The 10,491-nt window shown below is 43.7% G+C and overlaps 3 protein-coding genes across 3 annotated transcripts; 1 reads left to right on the forward strand and 2 right to left on the reverse strand.

Annotated features, from left to right (window-relative positions):
* Positions 1 to 111: 111 nt before the first annotated feature.
* Positions 112 to 3,166, reverse strand: CSUI_004798 (uncharacterized protein; the record flags this gene model as incomplete). The annotated part of the gene is made up of 2 exons (XM_068064982.1): positions 3,069 to 3,166; positions 112 to 2,613 (listed from the first exon to the last, which is right to left on the reverse strand). A coding segment is annotated over exon 2 (1,959 nt), but the record flags the coding sequence as incomplete, so codon positions are not given.
* A 170-nt stretch (positions 3,167 to 3,336) lies between these two features.
* On the forward strand, positions 3,337 to 9,902 carry CSUI_004799 (uncharacterized protein). Its single transcript, XM_068064983.1, has 3 exons — positions 3,337 to 4,831; positions 5,720 to 6,429; positions 7,798 to 9,902. Exon 3 carries the CDS (start codon positions 7,966 to 7,968, stop codon positions 8,404 to 8,406), a length of 441 nt encoding a protein of 146 aa, XP_067923041.1. The 5' UTR covers positions 3,337 to 4,831; positions 5,720 to 6,429; positions 7,798 to 7,965; the 3' UTR covers positions 8,407 to 9,902.
* On the reverse strand, positions 7,057 to 8,083 carry CSUI_004800 (uncharacterized protein; the record flags this gene model as incomplete). Its single annotated transcript, XM_068064984.1, has 2 exons — positions 7,057 to 7,181; positions 8,057 to 8,083. Coding segments are annotated over 2 exons (150 nt in total), but the record flags the coding sequence as incomplete, so codon positions are not given.
* Positions 9,903 to 10,491: the final 589 nt, after the last annotated feature.

Raw genomic sequence — 10,491 nt, forward strand, 5'->3', positions numbered from 1 at the left:
GTTTCTTGTTCATTAATGCTGAGAGATCTAACATACAAGAGATGGAGAAAGAACAATAAGAAGAAGGAGAAGAAGGGGAATGGAAGATTGACGAGAGGTGACGGACTTACTTTTGCTTAGCCTCTTTCCACATTGCGAGCATTTCGAGGATTCCTTCTTCCTGGGGGGAGCTTCTTCTTGTTCTTTTTCTTCTTGATGTGGATTCTCTCCCTTCTTATTTCTCTTTTCTTCCTTCTCTTCTTTCAAACTCTCTCCTCTTCCCTTCTTCTCTTCCTTTTCTTTCTTCTCCTTCTCTTCCTTCCTCGCAATCTCATGCCCCTCTCTTCCTGGTTCGACCCTCTCTCGCTTACTCTCCATTCTCTCTGCTTCTTCTTTCTCTCTTTCTACTTCACCCTCGCTCTCTTCTTCTTTTCGTCTTGTTCTTCTTCTTCTCTCCCCAGTCGCTCTCCTTCTTTCTTCTCTGTCATCTTCAGTCAGAGCCGCATCTGATTCGTCAACCGGTCTTTTCTTCTCTTGATCTTCTTTCTCTCTCCTCTCTTCTTCTCCATCTTCCTTTCTTTTCTTCTTTTCATGACTTTCTTCTTCTTCTTTCCTGGGCCTCTGTCGTCTTCCCTCCGAGAAGAGAGGAGAAGGAGAGGAGAAAGACGGCGAGAGATTCTTCTCTTGTTCTCCCCCCCCCTCCCTCAGTATCGATTCTCTTAACAATCGAGAGATTAGCTCCTCTTTAGAACCTTTACAAGATAGCTGAAGATCCAGACATTTCCTTCGTAGTTGAAGAATAGAAAGAGAAGATAACTTTGCCTCTGCAAGAGGACTCTTCTTCTTCTCTTCTTTCTCCTTCTCCGATACAACGGTAGAAGAAGCTCGTCCGCCCTCTTCTTTCTCTTCCTCTCTCCCCTCTACTTGATCGCGTGAAGAAGAGCACAAAGCAGAAAGAAGAGAACGTCTACCTTCATTTCTTAAGAGATAGAAGCAGCAGCAGGAGGGGGGTATGGATCTGTAGAAACGATATGAATGTATGAAAGGCGAGATCGTCTTGAAAGAAGAAGAAGAAAGAGAGAAAGAAGAGGAGGAGGAGGAGAAGAGGAAGAAGATAGAGTTACGTGAAAGAGAAGATCTGTCTCTTGATGATACTAAGGAGGCAGGGTGGAGAGGAAGATTTGTATAGGGAGAAGAGAAAGAAGAGAGAAGAGACGAAGAAGATGTGGACGGAGAATGGAAGTGAGTACAGGTAGCAGGAGGAGAAGAAGAAGAAGCTTGATAAGAGGTGTATGAAGAAGAATGAAGAGATAGATGGGGAGGTGATTCACGACACGTAGAGGGGGTAGATGACGGTGAGGTGTATGAAGAGAAAAAAGAAGAGAGAACAGAGAAAGAGGGAGAAGAAGGGGAAGAGACAGACAAGTGAGTAGATGGTCTACAAGAAAAAGAAGAAGAAGAATTACTTGACGAAGAAGAAGAAGAGGAAGAGGAAGGAATTTGGAAGCAATCCCGTGTTTCTCTGGAAGAAAACGAAAAAGATGAAGATCTCGAGGTCCTTCTTTGGACTAGGGAGAATCGACGTGTCGTTCTATTGCGAGAAGAAGAGAATAGATTAAGAAAGAAGAGAGGCGGCTTCTTAGATAGAGGAAAGAAAGAAGAAGAAAAAGGCGAAGGAGAAGATGAAGAACGGGTCTGTAGAATGTATGGAGAAGAGGAAGGGAAGAAAAAGACAGGTGAAGAACGTCTCGAAGCCCCTGAAGAAAAAGAAGAAGAATAGAGATGATGAGGGTAAGAGAAAGAAGGAGAGGGTGAGAAAGAGGAGAGAGAAGAGAAAGAAGAAGAAGAAAAGAAGAGAGAAGAAGATATAGACTGCCGCGGAAGAGAAGGACAGTTGAAGGTTCTGTGAGGAGACCTCCTCGAGGTAGATCCTTCACGACAACCTTCTGCGACAAGAATAAGAGAGAGAGGGGTGAAAGTAAAGAAGAGATAGAAGAGAAAGAAAAAGAAGAAAGAGGAAGAAGATGCAAAGGAATGAAAAGAAAGTCGACCACTCTTTTTTCTTTTTCTCTTCCAAAGAACGAGCAGCATCCTGATTAAAAGAACCCAAGAAATGTCCTACATAAAGAGAAGAAGAAGAGAGTGAAAGAGAAGTCCTTCTCCTGTCGGTTTGAGAGATCGGAAAAATCCAACTCTACAGCGCCACGATCTCCTTGCGTAGAAAGCTAGGAGGTGGAGATAGACGATATGTGAGAAACGAAAAGAGAAGAGAAGATAAGAATCTCTGAAGGAGAGAAAGCAGGATAAAAGGTGTCAAGAGACATGTGCTGTCCAATGATAAGAGTTTCGTGCGAACAGAAGATGAGGAAGAGAATAAGGAGAGATGCGCTCTTTACGCATCTTGGTAGGGTCGAGAGAAAAAGCAAGAGGAGAAGAAGAGAGAGGAAATCTCTTCCCTAACGGTAGAAAGAGCGAGTAAGAGACAAGAACTAGTTCGGACAGGAAGAAGAAGAGAGAGTTAGCAGAAGATAAGAAAGAAATGAGTAGAAGGAGAAGAAAAAGTTGCTTGTGAGTTTGGCATTGAAGCGAAAGTGTGAAAGAAGAAGTAGAAGAAGGAGAAGGGAAAAAGGTGACCTGAGAAAGGAAAGAGGATGAAGAGAAGCCAGCCTTGTGTATTTAGCAAGACAAGAAAGGAAGGCATGGGAGGGAGACACTGCTGAGGTGTATAGACACTCACTCGCTCATTGCCCTAGTATTGGAGCCAGACTATATGAAGGTGAACAAGAAGCAATGGTCAATAGAAGATAGAAGAAAGGATGACTATAAGACAAAATTACTGATCTAAGTAAGAGAGACAGAGACTACGCATTGCCTCATGGTCGTGTGTGGATGATACATCCCCTAGAGAAGATCTTCTATCCTTACTCCCATCCATCGATTGTCCCTACACGAGACAATCGATTCTCTTTTCTTTCCTGCGTAGCAGCTGTCATGATACATTTGTGGATCTATGTATCTACACTTGATGATTTCATTTTTAGATGCTTTTGTTCTCAGAGATTCCTTAACTTCTTCTTTTTGCCCCTTACATCATCCTCTTTCGCCTCCTCTGACGTGAGGAGACCTCTCTATTCTCATCTTAAGATTCAAGTGGTAGAGAGAGACATGCGAGAAAGATTTATGTAGGCTTCTCGGTGATGACTTGTAATACACAGAGCATCAGTTTATACACCTCCACGCCCGCTCTTGAGAGCATGTGTTTTTCGGAACTCTTCTTACCCGCCAAGATGAAGGAAAAGGAGCGGCTTATATACGGAGAGGAGAGACGATTGATGGAGTGTACATACACCCGAAAGAAAGATGGTTGCGGTGATGTTTCCTCTTCTCTTGCCGTCGTTTGCACTGCTTATGAGAGGAGAAGGAACCTCCAGGTTGGGCGTCGTGTGGAATTCTTTTCCATGAGATTCTCTGTTTTCTTTTCTTCTTTCTCTTCTTTTTATCTCAGGTATGATACTTCTCCCCGATCTCTATGCCGTGTAGAAGACTGTACGAGTGATTGATCGATGTTTCTCTTCTTCCTTTCCCGCGATTTCTCGCAAGAATTCAGGGAAACCCCACACATGAATAGAGAGAGAGGCCATCATTCTTTCTTCTTCCGGAAGACTAAGACGAACACCGGGGAGCTTGACGTGGCTTTTACTTCTCAGACTTTTCCTCCTTTCTAGTTGCTTAGTGAGATGTATTGAAGTGGAAAGACTTTCGTCCTGTTGCGAGTAGAGAGGTTTATGAATGGCGTGGCGATGGCAGTTTAGCGGCGGAAGAGGTGAACGATCTAGTGTCTACCCTCAGGTGTATATACACCTCGTGACTTCTCAGGTGTATGTACGCCGCACTAGACCCGCTGACTTCACTTCATCGAGGTGTCAATCTTTTCTCTTGAATGTCAGATGCTTTCTCTGAAAGTTCTTCCGGAACTTCCTTACGACAATTCACATCGATTCCATTGCATGCATCGCAACCCTTGTGATCTGCAGGAATCTAAGCATCAACTCTCCTGCCATTCAGTCCCCCTTACACCCCGCGGATGATTCTTCACTACCATGAGTCTTTGAATCGTTCTTCTCTCCTATTCTTTCCCAGAGAATTCTTCTACCCGACTCATCTTTCTTTGTGTACTGCGTTGCGTGTCTTTCGAAGTTGCTTTTATCTCCGTCTTCTCTCGATTTGTGTATGATCCCTCGTAGAGGTGTCCTCTGATCAAGGCGTGTGTGTATGTGTATGTATTGTCAAGAAAGGAGAGATGGGGAAAGAAATAAAAGAAGGATGATGAGACATGAAAATCTTATGCTACACTCCAATTAGGTCTTAAAGAGATTCTTGTCTCTTGGGGCTTCTGCGGAGAAAGTTCGAGGCTGACACCTCCTCCTCTTATTCTTTTCTGTTCATCTCTCGCTAGGAAGGGTCGCTTGTACTCCGCTGTACATACACGTACACCTGATCTGTCCACACCAGACGACCGATTCTGTGGTGTCGATACACCTGATATATCCTTGTATACACCTGTAGGCAAACAACATGCATGCGTGGATTCTAGGTCTTCTCACCGAGATATCTCTTCTCTCCTACTATCCTTTCCTCTTCCTCCGTGCCTCTCCATCTCTCGGGGTGCCTGATCTCTCATGTGTATGTTTTCTTTCTTCAGATTTCTTTGATCCTGTCTCTTCTCTTCCTCTTCAACATGCAGAACGACGAGGGTCGAATTGTCGATCTGTACGTGCCACGCAAATGCTCTGCGACCGGGCGTCTCATCCCGGCTAAGGAGCATGGCGCCGTACAGATCAACGTAGGACAGGTAAGGACCAAGGGGGGATCATTATTCATAGCTCGCTCTTCTCTCTTCTCTTTATTATTTGCCTCTTCTCCTCGTAGATGAACTAGAGTAGTGAAGTGTTCGTCTTCGTGCCCAAGTCTTGTGTGTATGTACAGCTTTATCATCTCTACATGATGGAATAGTATACAAGAGCCTGTCTTCTGCATGTGTCACCTTGAAGGTTCTCCGAGTGTATATGTACATGATTTGCATTGGTCTCGGTATTCTTTATGAATATATATGTGTATGTGTGTATATGTAGATGTGTTGATGCGTGTGTAGGAGTGCGTCTGACAGGTTCCTTATCACCGTTCCATTTCTATATGCTTTTGTATCTAGAAGAGAGATAGGTAGAGAGACAGATAATAGATGTGCGAGGTGTCTTTGTGTGGGGTTCACGTCATGCACATGTATAGACATACCCGTGTTGATCTTCATGGCGAGAGTGGCTCTTGGTAGTCTTAGCGATGGTTTGAAATCTCTCTATCCTTCCTTTTCTCAATCTTGGTAGAGATTATCGGCTCTTTCTGTTTAAGGATGAAGTTTCTTCCAAATCCCTTATCTATATTATCTGATCCACTCGCTTGTCTCTTGTTAGGCAAGTGATACTCTATGATCGGGCATCTCTCTGAAGAAACAGAAAGCCGTCGTCATGTTCCTTTCTTTCACTCTTTCTCGTCTCTCTCTACCCTTTGTCATCCTTCTCTTCTGTAGTATCTATCTTTCATGGTCTCTTCATATCCCAAGTCGACCCACCCTTCTATGCCCCTCTAGGCGCGGTCCGTCATCTCACTCTGTATAGTCAGTCCATCCATAGGGATTCGAGTCGATTCTCCAGCTCTTGTCTGTATCGATGGATGGACTTCTCAGGTGGATGAACAGGGAAGATACACCGGAGAATACCACACCTTCGCTATTAGCGGAGCGGTCCGCCAGCGCGGGGAGAGTGATGCGTGTCTGAACCGTCTTATGCATGAGAAAGACCTTCTTTCTTTCGCGAAGTAAAGAATCGATCGATCGATCATTCCTTCTTTCTTTCTCTGATGGATGTCTATTCTTTCTTCCCTCTCCCATGTCTTCTTCGCCAACTTGAAACAATAATCCTGTCGTCTCTCTTTGTTCTTCAAGTGAAGTGTAAGAAGAAGTACGGTATAACGTGATCAACATAATCTTCTTCACGTCACGAAGAAAGAAAAGGATCCTTTTAGCAGTCTTTTTCTTCCTCTCTTGGGGGGAGAAGAACAAAGGAAATGGAGGGAGGGAGAAGAACGTGGCTTGACGACTATCTATCTATCTTCTTTCGCAATTGTCCTCTGATCGAAAGAGAAGAGATGGAGAGTCCAAGCTAGCTCTCTCTATTCAAATGTCATTTAGCCTCTTAGAAGAAAGAAAGGAGAGAAGGTATTGTAGGCTTTGTCGTTCTTTTTGGCTTCGAGATGAAAGGGAATAGGTCTCCTTCACAAAGAGATCGAATTCTAGCTCAGGTCCGATCACGATGCTATCCATCGCTTTCTTCTCTCTTTATGTCCTCCATTGTAGAAATGAGCCCGTGGTAGATATTGTCGCAAAGAAGAAAGGAGGTGAGAAAGGAGAAAACTGAAGACAGAGGTTTAAGTTAAAGGCCACACATGACTAAGAAGAGGATGGGAGATAAGATAGGCGTCGAGAGGCGAGGTAGTCTCTGAAAGAATCGGAGGTTAGAGGCAGGTGATAATAACGATGGATGAAAGAGGTGGGAGGACGTGTGGAGGAGGTGGTCATGGAGAGGAGGACAGTTGCTAGTCAAAATGAGAGAGAAATCTAAATAGTAGGGGTGTGTGTACACCTGAACCAAAGCATCACGTCTATGGGCTTGTCTCATTCTAGAGGGTACAGAGACATAGAGAGGAAGCGAGAAGCTGCGGGTAGCCGTCATGTTAATTCTTTCCCAAGTCGGATTAGCTTCTGTCTTGAGGAAGATACAAGCTGACTTGAAAGAAGGTTTGAATGAGCTTAGAAAGCTTTTGTAGTAAGAGGAGAGTGTACACTCTCGAACTGATACCATGCTGGAGACCTGTGTATATCAGCTTCAGCTCTATACGCTGTGAAGATAGCTAAATGGAGTATAACTACGAATAGACGGCTCTTCTAGAGAGCTGAAAGAGAAGAAAGAAACGATATTTCAAACAAGGAGTCTAACCTACAATATGAAAGCTTAGGTTACACACCTTGTGTAAGACGCGGTGCATATACACTGACTGGATAGTCCAAGGGGGTGTACGTACACCCCGCGTTATCTTGCGCTGCTGTTCCCTCTCGTCTTCGGAGGAGAGCACGACGAGGAAGATATAACCTGAAGGAAATAAAGCAAAGAGTCACTTCGACAGGAGTGTCAACAAGTGGTCTGTCTTTGTGGAAGGCGACACTTCCTCGACAGGAGGGGTCAGTAGGCTTCCTTACCAGTGGATGTTCTTGAAGGAGAAGACTGAAGAGTCGAGCTTAGTAACCTTCATATACAGATACATATAGAGACCGGTATGTAGGCTCTGTCTATTTCGCGTATAAATTGGTGTATGTGTAGGCGAAATAGACAGGCAGAGGCAGTCGTCAGATTCAATACCCCTTATCGCTTTATATATATATGTATATATATTCTATGTATGTATTTTTAGATATGCTTACACCTTGAGAGATAGAGAAGACATGTTCTGGCTGTCGTACTACAAAGACATGCATAGTCATTGTGAAGACAAGAAGAGTCTGTCTCCAACCCCCGGAGAAACTGTAAGAGGACCCGAATGTCTGGAGAGCACTCATTGATTCGACCTTCCTCATTTCTCGACTCTATTGCTCTCTCTATCTATCTCTGTAAACACCTCCACGAAGGTCTACGGACAATAGCTACTCGCTTACACCAGTGAAGAGCCTTTTTCTACTTACAAGGTTTCTCTTTCTTTCTTATCTTGCAGAAAGAGGAAAGAAAACAGGCATGAACAATCCTCCCTCCTACGAACAGAGAAGGCTGGCACGGCTTGTACTTCGTTATCTACTTGAGAGAGAGCGAGGAATTTTCGACGAGGAGAGGGAAATTTCTACCTTAAGCAAGCGAGAAAGAAAAGAAAAAGAAGCTGTTTCTCATGAGAATAGAAGGGGAAGTAAGAAAGGAACTCTTTGTCTCTTCGTTCTCCTCTATTTTTTCATGTGTCTATCTGTATGTGGACGACATACCAGTCTCACTCATGTGTCGACTGACGCGTGAGGTGTATGTACACCCGAAGAGAAAAGGAAAAGAAGAGAAAGAAGGGAGGGGGGAGGTAAGAAAAGAAGAGAGATCTACACATGCTATGGCTCTAGCTCCTGCTGCGGGTGAATTAGTGTGCATGAGAGCACCATGTGTCGTTTCAAAGTCTTTTCTGTTGAGACACCTTACTTTTTATTTTCTCTTCTCCCTTTCCTTACGGTCTGTTTACCGCCTGCTTCAAATTCTGTTCTGCTCTATCGTAGTAGCGTCAAAGCCCTTTCTCTTTCTTTCTTGTCTTGAAGCTGCTCCAGGTGGCATGTCGATGTTCTTCTTTTGACTTTTTTCGTTCTTTTTTTCCTCTTTGCTTTCTTTAACTTTTTCCTCCGTAACAACGGAAGTCTTGACTTTCCTACACATTTGAAGGACTTCTTCTTTCCCTTCTTCTTCTCTTCTTCTTTTCACTTCACCTCTCCTCCCCGGAGTCTTTTTCTCCCTCCTCTTGACAAGAGAGAGAGAGAGAAAAGTTGCGTCGATTGTCTTCTCCATTCTCTCCCTACATCATATCCTTTCGCTTCTCCTTCACTTCTCAGCAATCTCCTCTTCTCTTAGATCTTAAATTTAAGATGAGAGAGGCTCACTACTCAATACATCTCTAGAAGATTCTGCAGAAATCCAGAAAGAGCGTGAGGACTGCATGTTTGCCTTCATCTCTCCTTCACGGTGTATATACACCTCAGCCGATCAAGTGTATTTGACTCTCGCTGTGTCTCTCCCTGTCTCTTCCTCTCTCTTTCTCTTTTCTCTCTTTAAGAAGAATCCCCGGAGTTTCCGATGTTCCTCAGATGAGGGTGAAAAATGAAAGTGACGAATGTTTTGAAGATTCCAAGTAACGAGAGAATGTGTGTGTAAAGGTCGCTGACTCTCTCTCAGCATGAAGAGGAGGAAAAGCACAAGAAAAAGAAGAAGAGAGTGAAGAAAGAAGAGCTTAAAGAAGGAAAAGAAGAAAGAGCGCCATTTTACTGATGGTACAGAGAAAATCTCCTATGTAAAGAAGGGGAAGAAAGAGCGAAGAAGAAGGAGAAAGGAGGTCGTAAACACCTTCAGAGGAGACCTCCAATTGAGAGAAGGAAGAAAGAGAAAGAGAGAGAGAAAGAGAGAGACAAGTAGATGAGGAGAAAAGACTGTCTTCTTTTCCTAACGTCTTTTAGCATGTAATGAAAGATTCTTGTCTCTTACCTAGAAAAGTCAGCTTTTGAGAATGTAGAGGAAAGGAGAACGGGGAGAAAACTCGAGAGAAAGAGAGATGCGAAAGAAAGGAAGAGACCTGTTCCCTTCCTTCCCTAAGGTGTTTCTAGAGGTCCAACAGGAATCGTCTTCGTCATAAGAAGAAGAGAAAAGCAACTGCTGTGCATGTCGATAGAATACAAATGACTACTATGGCGAAGATGGCGACGGAGGGTGGAGGAGAAGAAGACGAACAGAGAGGCAAGGCAGTTGAAGATGAGGAAGGAGAGAAGAAGAAGAAGAAAGAAGAGGAGGAGGAGGAAGGACAGGAGAGTCGAGAGGAGGTAGAAGGGGCTTCTCTCTCTCTCAGGCAGCAAGAGAAAGAAGAAGAGCAAGTACAAGAAAAGATGGAGAAAAGAGAGGAAAAAGAGGGGAAAGGAAGAGATGGTGGGGGAGGAGTAGGAGCCAAGAAAGAGACAGGAGAAGAAGATTTGGTCAAGAGAACTTTGAGAGAGTATTTAGGTTATGAGGCATTTCGTGAAGGGCAAGAGAGGGCCGTCCGATCGATTCTAGATCGCCGAGATGTCCTCGTTATCATGCCTACAGGTATACAAATACATCTCTCTTCCTCTTCTTCTTTTTCCTTTTTGTTCTTCTTCTCTCTTCTTCTTCTTCTTCTTCTCTCTGTATCCTCTCCTTCTCTCTTGTTGGAGATTTCCCTTAGACCAGCAGCGTCCTCCCCTAGTCGTTGCTCTCATCGTTTTCTCCGTCTTTCTCTTCTCTCTGTCTCCTCTCATGCGGTGGTCTCCCTACACATGTTGATCTACACCTAGCATACGGGCGTATACGAGCAGGCTAAGTATCTGTGAATTCTCTCTTCAGTCCACATACGTGTATATGCATCTCCCCATGTACATACATATATATGTGTACATATACAATACCTGCTGTGTACATCTGTATATACAGAGAGAAATGAATTTATGTATCATAAACACGTCTACCTGTTGCATATACATAGATACAGAGAGAGATAAGTGTATATTCTTACCTATACACCATCCATGTTTGTATTCACATCCATACAGAGAAGTGTATAGATCTATATCTATCTATATCTATGTCTATCTATATCTATATCTATCTATATCTATGTCTATCTATATCTATCTCTATCTATATCTATGTCTATCTATAT

Source organism: Cystoisospora suis, assembly GCF_002600585.1.
Source record: "Cystoisospora suis strain Wien I chromosome Unknown contig_2276, whole genome shotgun sequence".
Taxonomy (NCBI): Eukaryota; Apicomplexa; class Conoidasida; order Eucoccidiorida; family Sarcocystidae; genus Cystoisospora; species Cystoisospora suis.

Coding starts and splice junctions, on each gene's coding strand:
- CSUI_004799 (XM_068064983.1), top strand. CDS start 7,966: ATGAGAATAGAAGGGGAAGTAAGAAAGGAACTCTTTGTCTCTTCGTTC.